At 37.3% G+C, this 15399-nt stretch overlaps 1 protein-coding gene across 47 annotated transcripts in view; it reads left to right on the top strand.

The window, feature by feature from the left end:
• The window catches only part of ARPP21 (cAMP regulated phosphoprotein 21), a 153097-nt gene that overhangs the window by 65941 nt on the left and 71757 nt on the right, over positions 1-15399 (top strand). For 24 of the 47 annotated variants that reach the window (XR_011427319.1, XM_070238964.1, XM_070238954.1 and 21 more), the window contains exons 10-13: positions 1693-1801; positions 3666-3767; positions 9592-9629; positions 11508-11567. Coding sequence is in view for 46 of the 47 variants with exons in the window: in XM_070238964.1 (XP_070095065.1) it covers positions 1693-1801; positions 3666-3767; positions 9592-9629; positions 11508-11567 (309 nt within the window). In the remaining variant the exon portion in view is untranslated. The remainder of the gene's footprint in view (positions 1-1692; positions 1802-3665; positions 3768-9591; positions 9630-11507; positions 11568-15399) is intronic. The other 23 variants (XM_070238979.1, XM_023620755.2, XM_014731806.3 and 20 more) reach the window with 4 other exon arrangements.

Below are 15399 nucleotides of genomic sequence, written 5' to 3'. Positions count from 1 at the left end.
CGCAACTATTCAGGCTAATATAATAAGACTTTACAGGATAATAAATAATTGCAGTGTACTGTGGCTATGATACACTGAAATGTTTCATTTCTCTGCTGTAAATGGCCTCTTCTCTGTAAAGTGCAAGTTTACTTGGTTCTCTTAGTATTCTGATTTTAAAGTGTCATATTTTCACTTCCAGATTGTTTATTATATTTTATTACATTTTAGTTTTGGTGGAAAACATTTATGTTGATCTTAAAGATGGTGATGCCAGTTTTTTCTTCTTCTTTATGAGGTTTGTGTATTATGTAAGCAGAGAGAGACTGAATCACACTTCTGCAAAGATGTGAATAGGCTGTTTGATGCCTGTGACTTAGTGGGCAAATCTATAAACTTGGAGTCAAAAGATCACTAAGGGGTGGTTTCTTTATTTGTAAAAGAGGTGAAAGATATTTGCTCCTCCCACATCAAGGTTTTGTTGCAGGGATTGAATGAGATAAGGATATCACTTTGCAAAACTTATATGCAGTTCTAGAAGCTATAACTGGTATTATTCCAGTTTTCTGTTACTGTCTCACCAATATTACTATAATTTATGTATATGTATTTAATGAAAGGGTGCATCTCATCAAGATTTGAATTATACACTTAAACCACTCCTTTGTTTTTAAAGTGGTATTTGCTTATTCTGGAGCTATATGGAAACGATGAGATTCCCAATTACTGGTCACCCTTATTAAACAACAGACACTGTGAAGTGGCTTCCCAGTGGCTGAATGCATAATGAAGCCAGGAGGGATAGAAAACCCACTGGGTTTCAGAAGTAATACATCAGACATGACAGAGAGACGTTAATAAGAGTCATAAATTACAACTGCTTCTAAACCCAGGACAAATATTTTAGCTCTTCCTCTGGGGATGAACCCAAGCCCATCATTCATTGAGTTCTGTGGCATGTAGTGACAATTGTGGGAAATTAACAAGGAAGTGGAGCCCTTTCCTCTAATAATACAAAATGATTAAGAAGACTAAATAATCAATGGACCAATCAATAGTGTGTAACTGCTTGGAGCATTTTTCCCATGCTAATCAGTCACTAAGTTGTTTAACTAAATATCTCCAGTTTCCCCAATTACTGAACTGATTTACAAGACATGGTCAAAGATGTCAGAGTCTACTGGAGCCAGATTCCAGAGCATTTGTCATTGGAGAAAGATGGAAGTAATTTATAGATGATCCTCTCTCACTACAGATTCAGGAGGCTCTTGAAAGGGAGGTGTTCTCCTAGTTTCCAGACACTGGGGAATTAATGTGGCACTCCCAAGTTCTAAACATGGATATATGTTTGCTAACAAGGGTGGGAACTTGATTGAATTCAGGAGTGATGGAGGTCAAAATAACTAAAGAAAACATCTATACACTATATATGGTCAGGCCATTAAAATGTTTTTTTTAACTTCAGCCATGGTGAGAAGCATGCAGCAACCAAGACTCTGAATTCAAAGCAACAAAAGGTATTCTAACAAGACCTGTGAAGTGAAATATTACCTACCTGTATATTGCCAGCAATTCTAGCATCAAAACCACGTGTAAACTTTTTTTTTTTTTTTTTAAGTTGAATGCCACTGTGGGGGAAAAACAACACTAAGAAATAATTTTAAACAGGGGGAAAAAATCTTTTTTTATTGATATGTTTTACTTTGCTGGCAGACCAGAGCAAAGGTTTTGTGAACATTTAAAAGATGAAAAAGGTGAAGAATCCCAGAAGCGGTTTATCTTGAAGCGAGATAACTCTAGTATTGATAAAGAAGACAATCAGGTTGGTTCTCAAGTTTGAGAGTGGCTGACGTTGTTGTTTTTGAAGGTGGGCTGACTGACGTTCTTGTCTTTCTTCTGTTGTCCCTTCTCCCTCTCCCAACTCTCCCTGCCTCTGATACTACTGTCCTCTCTCCAGCCCCCTTGTCCCCCTCGCCTCCCCCTTTGGCATTCAATGGGTAGCACAAAGAAACCATGTCCTGGTTGCTTCAGCAATGGCTCTGTGTTGGGCTGCATGGGTGGTGCTTGGCGCAGTTCCTGCTGCATGTCGTGGGGGGTCGGGATGCCACAGGCTCCAAGCTGTTGGGAAAAGCTTTGTCAGTCGCATTTCCAGATGTCTGTGTAACTATGGCAGTCGTTCCACTCCCTACAGCTTTGTCCTTCAGTTGTGCACAAATTGAGCTGGATTTTCAATACGGACCGATGATCAACTCGTGTAGCTGTAAAGAACAAACCTTGTTATGGTGAGGACAGGTGGATTTTGCAACTATCCTAAAATAAGTCTTCAAAGAAAAGAATCGAGTTCATGTTTTAGCCTCCCACCCCTTCTCCTTCTCGTGTTTTATTGTCCATGTAAATTGTCTGCTTGTTTTGCATGAACTGTAGCACAACTTTATCCTTATGTGTATTTTGCTTGTGACAAAACAAAATGTTTTCTAGAGTAGCCTTATTCATGGTACTTCGATGAGGGTGGAGAGACTTGACTAAATCTCTTCTCCAGATGGGGGGGTGTGGAATCCAGGATGATTAGGAAGAAAATTGACTAAATGACAAAAGAAAACAAATTTTAAATGACAAGAATGGTAGAAAGTTATATAAATGCCATTACAATTATACTTTGTGTCTCTGACAATCAAAATAAATTTTTTGAAAAATGACACTGCTTTAGAATTCTTAAAGGTAAGACAATATGCATCTCATTCAAGTTGTTATTTTAATTACTCTCAGTGAGTCACTGTAAGCCACTGTGTGCATCTCTGACGCACTTTTTTTTTAAACCTGTTCATCGTTTGTATCTCATTTCCTCCCACCACCACCAAGCTACACTGTGGCTCCCGTTGACTCTGAAACATGTGCCTGTGTCGTGTACTTAGTGGGTGTTTGTTGAATGGATGGATGAATGTGGTTAGCACAGAGCATTTTGTGAGGAATGGCAAGAATAAGATGGGAGGGTCTTTGAGATGTAGGAAGTGATTCAGAAGGCTGAAGAAGAGCAATCCTCATGCTGGGTTCTTTGAATTGTTCCTTTAGACATCTTGATATTGACCCTAATCAACAAGCAGGCTTTTCAAATTTAGTTTCTACTCTCTGTGCTAGATGCAGATCACAGGATCAGTCACTGAGCGAATGAAAACACAACTTAGAATGTAGAGAAATAGTGCCCAGATCTTCCTTTCTGCCCATTTCGTTATTCTCTTGCTCTGTTTTTCCACTACTCAGGTTTTCAAAGCTATTGGTTCTCTTAGCCACCTTGAACTAGCCAATTCTTTTTTCACCAGCATTCTGCCTCCTTTTAAGGAGTCAAAATCGCACAGGTTAACAAAGGAGACAGAACCCATCAGTGGTGACCCACACATAGCTGAACTGGCTGAACACCTGAGGCCATCCGAGTGCTTGCATTCTGGAAACACCTGTACTATTTGCATCCAGTGAGAAAACAACCAGGAGCAACAAAGATCTGCCATTGGGTGTCACACACACACCACACATGTCCCCCACCACAGCCTACTTAGGGACCAGAGGGAGTAAGACTTTTCCTGCTCCATTTGTTTAAGTGAACATTTATTATTCTCAGCTGACAGTTGCTTAACTGCAGATTTCTAACAGCTCAATTTGGATAACCCTCCTGATTTCTTTTTTCTGTTCAGCAAAACAGAATGCATCCATTTAGAGATGACAGACGAAGTAAATCAATTGAAGAGAGAGAAGAGGAATATCAGAGAGTGAGGGAGAGAATATTTGCACATGATGTGAGTAGTTATTTTAATTGCCTCTTTAGTGCGGTCTTTCCATCAGCAGTAAGGCAGCCTCGTTTCCCAGACAGCGAGTTGGCAGGGACTAAGGAAGCTGGAGCCAGGGAACAAATTGAACTGCAGCAAACTAGAGGTGTTTCTGGAAGAGGACCTGGTTCAGGGAAGCGATGGAAAAATAGCCAAGTGTTTGCGTATGTTCCTAGGGTATGACCTGTGGGCGAACAGAGGTATAATCTGGGTCAGCAAAATAGAACTTAAGGACAGAGAGATGTTGCCAGATTTGAAGAAATATCTTCATATCCATATTATCCAGCAGATAGCACATTGTAAGTCTTTTTAATATCAACATTGTGAAGAGGAGACAATTAGAAAAAAGAAAGAAAAATCTGTTGATCACACACACGCAGAATTTTCTTCATTCTTAGGAATTATGGATATTTTATTATATCACAGGTGAATAGTAATATTCATTTTCCCCCTCAATTTCAGATCAAATTAGTTCTATGAACAACTTTTAAGGAAATAATCATAAAACAATTTCTTTTGTTCAAATCCCAACAAAGAAAATGTGGTTGGGATTTTTTTATCCTTTTACCCACTGTGGCCAAAATAAAATGCAATTAAATTAAATAAAAATTATAAGGTGAAAAAAAAAGTTGAATTTAAATGCAAAAAACTGAAAAGGGCAAGCTATCATCATGGCTTTTCCATTCCACAAAATCATTGGGCAGCCTTCTAAAATGTTGTGGGTTCTTCCCTCTCTAATTCCTTTGTATAGACTCTCTGTGGCCAACACGTCCAGCTTTACTAAGTCAGGGAGGGCTTCTGACCTCCTGTTGTGATTTGCTCCTGGAGGGGATTACGAGGCCAGTCTAGAGACCCAGGCTTCAGCGCTTAGCACCAGAAGGAGTGCTGTCCTTAGAGATTTCCAGCCTAAGCCAGTTTCCCTGATCCTCCAGCTGGTACCGGCTCCTTTAATCTGAAGCTGTAGAGGAAGCAACACTCTGAATTTCTTTCACATTTACATGGATTTCTATTATCTCTTCTAGATCTTCTCTGCCTTTCTTGGATACACTAAAATAGAATTTTGATGATTGAATAATCTGACCCAGAGCTCTGGAATTAGGAGAGTGTGAGAGAGGAAGATGGAGGTAGCCATAGTTGGATGATGTCCAGGTACAATTCTAGAAGATTCTGCATATGTGTGGGCTACTTAGATTTTTATTGTGGTCAGAATTATTGATAGTGCATAGCACAGCTTGACACAGTCTTTAACTGTGTTTGCTGGATACAGGAATGAAGTGATGAGAAGATCTATGCTAGTCGCGATAGTGTAAGGATGCCTATGGTGGCCTGGAGGTAGTATACTCCTATCTGATGACCTTCACGGAGAGGAATTTTTCTGAAGGCTAATTTTTCTAAATTCTTTACTCTCTCTCTTACACACATGCACACATTTTCCCTCTTACTGTGTTCCTGGCAAGTCGTATAATACTAAACATCCAGATAATGCACAAATAACATTATCCTTTTTTCCCCAAAGTTGTGTCACATTGCCAGACACTCAAGAGCTAGGTGACAGAAAGTAACGTCACTGCTGCCTGCGTGTGATGAGGATGACACTTGTGTGGCTGTACTTCATTTGTGGATTCTCATGTCTCTAGAGAGATCAAGGGAGAAGGGGTCAGCTTGACTTCCTTTACACATTGCACTTCCCTACATCCCTATAAAGGAGATTGATATTGAGGGACCTGTGTCCCAGGTGGAAGACTGAAGACAAGTGTTGCCGTTTAAAGCCCCTATGGCTACATGCTGTATTAACATTTTTTAAAAAGTAAAAGCAGACAGATGTGAGAAAGCTTAAATGCTAAGGTATTGTCATAGCCTTTCTAGCCATGAAATCAGTTGGCAGCCTTCTTTACAATGCTGTGGCTTCTTCTCTATGCAGGAGTAGAGGTGTGAGCTCCTTGGGTAGGCTGTCTGGCGGTCAACAGGTCAACACCTCTGGCTTTACTAATTCAAGTGGGGCACCGGCCTGTTGCTGACACTATGTTGTCTCTGATCTCCTAGGGCAGAGGTTGTTTAATCGGCATCCTGTACCCAATGTATACACATAGAACAGCTTCCAAGATTAAATAAAATTCCTGGTATCATCTGCAAAATATTATGTTTATGAGCATATGTGCATTTTTCCAAGGAAAAGATCTCTAGTGTTTATCATATTGGTGTAAGTTTCCATGACCCTTAAAAGGCTAAGAGCCAGTTTCCTAGAGGGAGAAAAAAAGTGCTCAGTGTCCCCCTAGTATGATAGCTCTGTAGAGACAATGCAGTTATACCACTGGTGTTCCCTGTTTTAACTATTTATTGCTGCATTACAAATTATTCCAAAGTTTGGCACCTTAGAACAGCAACAAAAAAATACTTCTTATCTCATAGTTTCCACGAGTCAGGAATCTGGGAGAGGCTGAGCTGAGTGAGTCTGGCTCAAAGTCTTCCATGAGTTACAGTCCAGCTGTCAGCTGGGGCTGCAGTCACCTCGAAGGTCTGATGAAGCGGTTATCTGCTTCCAAACTCACTCACATGTTGGCAGGTCTTGGTTCCTTGCTGGCTATAGGCTGGAGATCTCAGTTCCCAAAACATGAACCTTTCCAGAGGCTGTGGAGTGTCTTCAAGACATGGAAATTAGCTTCCACCAGAGCCAGTGATCCAAGAGAGAAAGGGATGGAAGCAAGAGTCTTTTATAACCTAATCTTGAAAGTGACATACCTTCCCTCCTGCTGTGTTCTGTTGGACAGAGAGACCAGCCCAGGTACATTGTGGGAGGACTACACAAGGTTGTGAATGCTGAGAGGTGGGGATCATTGGGGGCCACCCTGTATTAACAGGATATTACTATATTGTCTATCAACACAAACTCAAGCACATAACAGCAATATGAACTTTCTTAAGTACTTACAGTAACAAATCTTCCTTACCACTTATATAAAGACAGGACATTTTCAGGAAATTTCATCTATGCAATTTTAGATTCCCAAATTGTTGAAGTACACAAGATACTAATTAAAGTGTATTAAGTCAATTATGAAACAAATGCAAAGAATCCAGCATAAGGAAACCAAGTTACAGATGCCTAATGATTTTCTTAGCAGGTCTTTAATTTACTGTCTTCATAATTTAAAAACTGAGGTAATAAAATCAGCTTTCCTCACCAATTATTATATAGCAGAGTCATTCAAACAGGTTCAAATTTTGATATACTTAAGTAGAATTTTTTTTTCTACTTGAAGTTACAACGGAGAGTTATAGAGAAATACTTCCTCGTATTTACACTTTAGCAAAATACAAATTTATTTCAAAATTAGAAGGGCTCTTGAATATAATACAAATATATCTTTGTGTCTAAGGGGTGTGTGTGTGTTTGGGTGTGCTTTTGTATGTAAGTGCACAATCAAAATTTGCAGATTATTTGGGATTGTCTAGAAAATTTTTCCAATATAATTGAGAATTTTGGTATCTTGAGGTAAGACAAGTTTATTTATTATTTGAGAACTAAACTGTTGTTAAGTCAGGGCACACAACAATTTAGTTCTCAAATAATAAACAATCACATTTTTGTAGTTAGAAATATTGAAATATAACTTTTGTTTCCTTTGGCAAGAATTTCAGCTTATTTTGTGATTAATCCTATGAGATGTTGCTAGCTTTAGGAAGGTTAAGTTGATAAAGCAATATATTTAAGAAAGACATATTTTGCCTGGCAGGTAATTTCTGAAGGATATTTCTGCATAAACAGGGACTCGAGGAGGAGCTTGTCAGGGGTCTCCTTTGTATGAACTAGGATTCCTCTTCACTGAGAACTGAGGATAAGGGCGTGTGCAGTGTCACCTGGACTGGGGGTGTAATGTGGAACAGAATTCTGTAACCCGTTAGGCAAAACCATTTATCTCCTTTAAAAAAGAGAAACATGAGCCCTTTATATCTGAGAATGCATATAAATGACAGCTTTGAATGCTGCACTTAAATACCGTGACAATTTTATCTTTCTCTGCTATTAAAATTTGCAAGTTATTAATACTACTTTTTTAAAAAGTTTTTTTTCATCAGCTGCTGAATCACAGCCTATAACCTTCTCAGTCTTATTTATGAAATGTGGTAGAGAGATGTTGAGATGATTTTTTAGAACCTTTCTATAAAAATCAGAAAAATACTGTTGACAGTTGTTTTGGGGAAAGTGATCTTTGACTTGCAGGTACCTTATTTTTTAATTCAGAGAGTTTGGGCTGCTTAACTTTCCCCAAAATGCTATTAGATTAATAAGTCCGAAGAGGTCAGTAGGTCTTTGATCAACTCCTTCAAAGTAATAGGAGAGTCTCAGTCATTTCACTACCCAGCCAGAACATTATTAATGTAATTGACCTCTTTGCAACTGCAAGAGCTGACAAGTAACAAAGTATTGAATTCATAATGTATCTGAGACAATCTCACTTTCTTTCACATACTGTGACTTGACTCAAGCTGGTAGAAAAACCAAACCAATGGAAATAAAGACAGTAGGATATTTTGTTTACTCTAAACAGATCTTCATCGGAGTAATGTCAATGGCACATCATTTATATGTTTCGTTTTATAAAATTAAATGTCAAAAAGAAAAAAGATATTTTCTGAAAAGCTTTTTCTTAATTGGCTGTTTTTTGCTTTTTGTTAAATAAAGTTTTTGCACACCTGATCTTCAGAATGAGTGTTAAGTGCTCAGAGGTTAAAAGAAATGGTTCTAGAGATGCCCTCACTGAAATGCTCAGACCACTGAGAAAAGGATTATGCCCAAATTTAGCCCTTTGAGTTAGTGGAAGGAAATGATTTCTCCCGTAAAATGGAAAGAGAAACCAATATCCTCTTTGCCTGTCTGAGGAGTGGTTACATTAGCAGCATCGCTTAATTCAAGGATTCAATATTGAAAGGTCATTATTATTTCTAATACATAGTTGCCATATTACGGACCCTTGCACCGCATTTTGTTTAGACTTCTCTTTTTCTGTTTGTTAAAATTTAATTTGATCTGCCTTTCTCCAGCATGAAATGAGAATGGAATTTTATCTTCCCTACATGTATTAGACACAAGATAGTGGAGAGATGAGTGTGAGGAAAAAGGAAGCAGAGAAGAAAGTCATTGGTTTTCTGTGTGAAAACCCAAGAAATGTTAGATGAAGCTTGGCATCTTTTTTTTCTAATTAGCTTCATTTTGTTCTCACTTGTCTTCTGCCCACCCTCCGTCCTTCAGATTGATTGATGGCGTCACTTCGATGTTGAGAGTCTTGCAGTCAGTCTGTTTATTTCATGAGAGTTTATCATTGCCAGGTAATAAAGACAGGATTCTGCCTTTCCGGCTCTTGCAGCCTCAGGTGGATCATGCCAGGATTGCATGTTCTGCCTTGATCTGAATGCCTTCTTTTGCCTCTGTTTGGTGGCTGCATCTCTGCAGCCCCAGAGAAAGCCACTAGCTCAGGATCCGACGGTCACTCATTTCTCCGGCAGTTTCATTCATGTCTCTCTTCCTCTGACCTTGATGATGAACAGGCTAAATCTGTCTGAAACCTGGAGATGCCCTGATGGAAAAGTACTGTGTGCTGCATGGGAATAGTTACGCTTCTAACTCTAACCTATTTTTTCCTTTTTTATTTCCATTTTTTTCTAAAAACAGCACATAGTTTTCTTAATTCTTTTCCTCTTGGAGGGGAAAAGTAGTTTTAAAATCAGGCAAGGATTTGGGATCCCTCAGCATATCCAGAACGTCTGATACAATGCCTTTTTTTTTATTTTACAGTCAGTTTGCTCCCAGGAAAACCTTTATGTGGAAAACAGGTAAAACGAAAGTTTCTTTTTCGTATCTTTAGGGGAACAAAGTCTGTCATGTGTGTCCTGTATATTCATAGATATATATCCCATATATAAGTGTGTGCTTGAATATATGTATAAATAAATACATATATCTGTGCGTACACACTTATATGCCCAGACGTATGTGTTATTTAGCATGTGTAAAAACTATTTAATTTGGTGAAAAACTTCACCCATGAGTTTAAACATTTTCCTTATTTAGAGTCTCAACTTCTCTTCCTTCCAAAGGTGTAATTCCTGTTAATTCCAGGCATTAAAAAGTGTAAATGTTAAGACAACATAGGAATTTGCAGTTTCATTGGCTTATTGACTAGGCTGCAAAAAGTACTTATATATTTGCTATCATCAACCCCTTTCTGTGCCCCATAATTATGTATAGCTATACAAATAATAATTTGAATATTATTTTAAGTTTCTCATTCTATACCATCTATTAGTCTTCATAAAAGGCATGGGAAATCTTACCTAAAATGGTCCAAATTTCCTAACATGGGAATTAGTACGGGGAAGTGATGGTGATGAAATAAATGGGTTATAAAATTTATATAAATCCTTGAGCATAAGAGCAGAAATTTTTCAAATTTCGTATACACTTTTTAAAAATAGTTCTAAACTGACATAGATCTTAAAATGCTCTGTTGATTTAATTGCAGATTTTCAAGGGGGGAGTAAGGAATTCCTGCAGATTTTCAAGGGAGGAGTAAGGTATTCCACCTTAGCTGTGCCAGTCACATTTAAGATGCATCAAAATGGGCAACTTGGAATGGAAATATGGTATCTCTTAAAAAAGTGGTAGTTAATTTTATTTCAGGTGTCAGCTTAATGCGTGCCCCTATAAAATTGATTAAAATGGAGGCTGTTTGATTAAATTCCAGTACTTGGAGAAAATTTAAACTAGGTATTAGAGATGACTGGTTAAAAAAAAAATGCCATCATTCATATTAGCGTTAGAAATCTTCAAGTAACTAAACCCTCAATTGAATAGCCTCTTTTAGAAGAAGGGATGAAAGTAGAAAACAAGTCCATATAAGACATTCAAAAACAACCTCAAAGATCCATACAGATTTAGACAAGTATTCCCTATTTACAGTAAAATTTAGAATTTATGAGCATCAACATCTCAGGGCTGATTCCGAAGCATTCCAAATTTCGATATCCTTACCAAAATGATTAAGTGAGCATTTATAATTCATTTAGTGGGAAACCCTTTTCTCTAATCATCTTGCCAGTGATTTTTCCCTATTTTACTCCCTAATTTTATTCATTTACTCAGGTTTTGTAAAGAAGACTACTAATGCATTTAAGCATTCCTTATATTCACACTAGATTATATTCATCAATACAGTAATTGGTCACATTCGTGCATTGAATATAAGAACAAGTCTTGATGTTCCCAAAAAGTAAAAACATAATTTGAGTGGATTCCCTACAAAAATACATATGTTTCTTGGATACTGCATTTGGAATGCCAATATTTCACTATCCCCAAGAAATAGGGAATAACTTTAACATTACTCAAAGAAAAAAGATCACAACTAATATTTAATTAAATATCCATTATATCTGTTTCAGTTTCTTTTATTCTCCTTTTCTCTTCCATGCCCTTTATTTCCTCTTCCCTTCCTACTCCCTTATCTAGCATCAGTGCCTGAATTCTAGGGTAGGGAAAAATCATGCTGCCATTAATTTGTCATGGCAAACTTCAACATCATGCAAATAAAACATGGTATATGGGGTTGATTTGCAAGACAGATATGCTATAGTAGAGTACACATCCATTTAACATACAGCATTCAGTTCCTTTAGGTTTTATATCATAAAAATCATGTTTTTCATTTCCAGTAGGCTCTTGGAAGACAGTAACATATGCAATGAGACGTATAAGAAAAGACAGCTCTTTCGGTTGGTATGGTTTACTTTTTTAAAACTGTGTTTTCAGATTATGTGGCAGAATCAATGTTAAATATAAGTGTATTAGTGTAAAATATCTCTGTTCATGAAATAAAATATGTTTGGTTATCTCTTTGTAAAACTTGTTACAGAGCTAGTGTTGAAGCCATATTGGATAACGTGAGAGACGGGACTGGGAAACCATTGCTTTGCATACAATCCTTTAGTGTTCTTCCTCTGATTTTCTGTTTTTTCCTCAAAGGCTAACTTTGACAGCATGCTGATTTAACATTCTCAAATCAACTTTGGTGAATTACACTGAGTTAAAGTTTCTCTGACAGGTTACAATTGTATATACATTCCCAACACTGGAAAACAAATCAATGATAACTCTGAGTAGTTGATTTTTAGCTACTACTATCCATCATAATATTTCAAACATTGTTTTTTTCAAGTACAGATTTTATTTCTAAAGGAAATATGGGATTGCTTCTAATTGTAATAAACTGCTTAAATCAAGATCTGTGTGGGAGAAGAGTAATGGATGATATATATACACACACACACACACAAAGATATATACGTATATAAATATATATTTATTTCTTATATATGGGTGTATATATATATATGTATATGATTTATATATAAAGTTGTAAGCTAGGCTAGAAGCTTCATGAAAGCAGAGGGGCCACACCCGTTTTCTCAGGACTCTTAAATCTCTAGCATCTAGTGTCTCTAGCATCCATTATAGGGCAGAGGATACACAGGTACTTACTCAATACCTAAAACACATATTAATATGTTAGTGCTTTTATCAATGTTAAGATTCATTTCTTTGTAGGAAAGGCAAAACAAACAAAAACTCTTGCCCACTTAGAAGAAAGAAAGTACCAAGAAAAGTAAATGGACTGCGTACTTAGAAAGTATCTTTTTGCAATAAATCCGAACTTAGGACAGCACCATTAGAAAAATTAGAGTAATTTGTTCCCTTTACCCTTTTGTAGAAACAAAAATCAATATCTTTTTTTTTTACCTTCCTTCACTTTTCTAGGTTGAACTACATGATCTAATGCCTTCCTCTTGTATCATTACACAATTTTCACACTTGAAGATTAAGAAATTAACCTTGCATTTTTCCCTGTAAAGCCTAGAGAAGGACTAGAATTTACCAGAACTCCTGCACTCACACACCATGACCTGGTTTGTTTAGGCATTTTAGATAAAATACACATTCCTGTCCCCATAGGCTAATTAGTTTTACAGAGTCCCAAATCTGGTCTCTAACCTGAGCTACCATCTACTCAGGTTAGCTATTCCAAATACAGATGCCATCACCCACCAAAATCACCAAGCACAGAGATTTAGGAAAATGATTTAGCACAAAGCCGTCCACACAATGGTAAAAGCAATTCAAAGTGTCCATCCTACCTAACTTGGGCAAAAAAATGTCATGTTCAGACATGAGGGAAAATAAATGTTAGTTATGTTATTCAGCACAGAAACAGAACTTAGAATATATGCTTTATGACTACCCTGGGATCAAGTTCTAGCTACATACAAGAGGACCAGCTCCTCTTGATGGCCAAACATCTCATTACCATTGTCCTTCTGGTGTCCAGTAGGAGGGGACCAGAACTGAACTTAGGCAGGATGGGAAGGCACTTGTGCATATGTTTTCTATGATGCCTGTGATTGCACACCCAAATAGATATGAAATTCAATTCTGAACCTCACCTTTCCAGTGTTAAGGTGAATAATCAAGAGATAGTGCATTATAAAATATTGTTTCAATATTTGAATATCTAGAGATCATAAATTAGAATTAGTTGCATTATTTTGAATCTCATTAATGCCAGCTGTCTAAAGCAGACGCTTAAATTCCCTCTTTTAAAATGTACAGATCTTGACTTGAGAGGATTATTTGAGCTGGTAGAGTAGAGGTAGAAGATGTTAAGGAAATCTTAGGTTGGCTTATTGGCCAGGGGATGTGGCACAAGTCTAGAGGAACTACCCAGTACTCTCGAAGAAGCTGTGCCAGAGGGAAGGATGCAAACTACAGCACTCTAGTTTGCACCCAGGAATAGTGGGGGATGCCTCCTTTGCAGAGAAAGGCCTAGCCACACTGGCATTGAGAGGAAGTCTGGATTCCTCCCATGGAGGTACAGAGTTCATGGGGAGAGGGATAATTGAAGCCGAATTAGTGATGATCACCCCCATATGGAGAGCTGCCTTCTGATGCATCCTGCATGCTGAGGCTAAGGACCACTCCAAATCTTTTCCTGTAATAAACATTCCAAATTAGCTACAAATGAGATTATTGTTACATCCATGGGGCATTCCCAGTTGCTAAATAATGATTTAGCCAGGCTTTGTCAAGGATGGGTCAAATTAATCAGAATTATATGGGAAAAGAATGAAGTTGAATTTGGAGATTGAAAGAGAAATATCCAGGAAAGGAGCACCAAGCCCTTGAAAAGGCTAATTTTCTCACCCTGTCTCCTCTGACTTCCTTGAATTTCAAAAGTGTTTAAGCACTAAAGTCACCTGGCCATTGGGGAGTGTTTGATACTTCCTACTTGCAACCTGGTCTTTTTTGAGATGGTCCTTATTTCTAAAACCAGCTATCCCTGAGGTACTGAGAACACAGAATGTTTGTAAGGAAGCATTGACAGACGACAGCAGGGTACTTAGTGCTTTTTGCTTTTGAGTTTTCTGTTCCCCTTGTGCCCCTCACTTTACAAAGTTCCCATCACAGATTAACTATTTCATTTTCCTTATATCTTGGGTCTATTTACCTTTTTAAGTTTTCATGAAATAAAAGAAAAAGTTTAGTAAGTAAAGTTGAGGCAAAATCTAAAATTTTCTGTTTACCTTCTGTACAATTTGGATGTTGGGTCTTTCAATCAGATATGTATACTCATAGCAGCTCAATAGTGCATTATTGTCTTTAGAAGAATATTTATTAACAAAGCTTCTGTTTGCATCTGTGAGATTGGATCAAGACTTGAGTATGTCATGTTGCATAGAGAATTGAAATTAAGGGTTATATCTATTGCCCAGGATTTCTGTCTTTTTTACTTATTTGTAATCCATGAGAATCTTAGAGTATTTTAATGATACATTATTTCCAACTGCAGAAAAAGCTTTGAAAATATTAACCAAGTTACTCTTTAAGCAGATTAGAAACCAATGAAAATGCAATTTTCATCAACTTTCTGTGTCAAACACATGCAATTTTGTACACTGCTTAGAGTTACTCTGGAATCTTCAAAATTCACTTCTGGCTATTGGATCTCTTCCAATACATTCATTCTTTTTTCTATTTGAATTTTGAACCAATGTGTTCTTTCACCTATGGAGCTTTTTTGTTATTTCCATTGATCCCTTTGGAAAGTTTCGTGTCAGTGTAGTGTTTACACTGCTGTTATTATCACAAGCTTTGCTACGTGAAAAATATTAAAGGGCTCTTTCCTCTGCCCCTGAAGGTTAAACTTCTCAGGCAAAATTCTCACAAGTTGTTAGCAAAGTCATTTCTGTGATTTCTGTGCTGTCTTGTCAAAGCCTTAATGAATTCAGATATATATCTCATAAAGTTAGAGAATAAATGAATAAATTGTTTCTCTGGAACTGTGTACATTTCCATGGTCCAATTATTTAATGCTAAAGGGAGAATCAAAACTCTTCTTCAGTGAGAATTGCTTTTACGATCATTCAGGATTATAATTGTTTCCAAACGTTGATTCATTGTTGATTTGGGTCAGGAGAATTTATCCCCCTTTCCTCTCCACAAGAGAAGTTAATAATTGTATTTTATACTATGTTTTTCTAGTTGTTTCTCCTT

This window comes from Equus caballus, chromosome 16 (genome assembly GCF_041296265.1).
Source record: "Equus caballus isolate H_3958 breed thoroughbred chromosome 16, TB-T2T, whole genome shotgun sequence".
Taxonomy (NCBI): Eukaryota; Metazoa; Chordata; class Mammalia; order Perissodactyla; family Equidae; genus Equus; species Equus caballus.
Note: the sequence above shows the minus strand (reverse complement) of the source record. Positions and strands in the feature narration are given on the sequence as shown.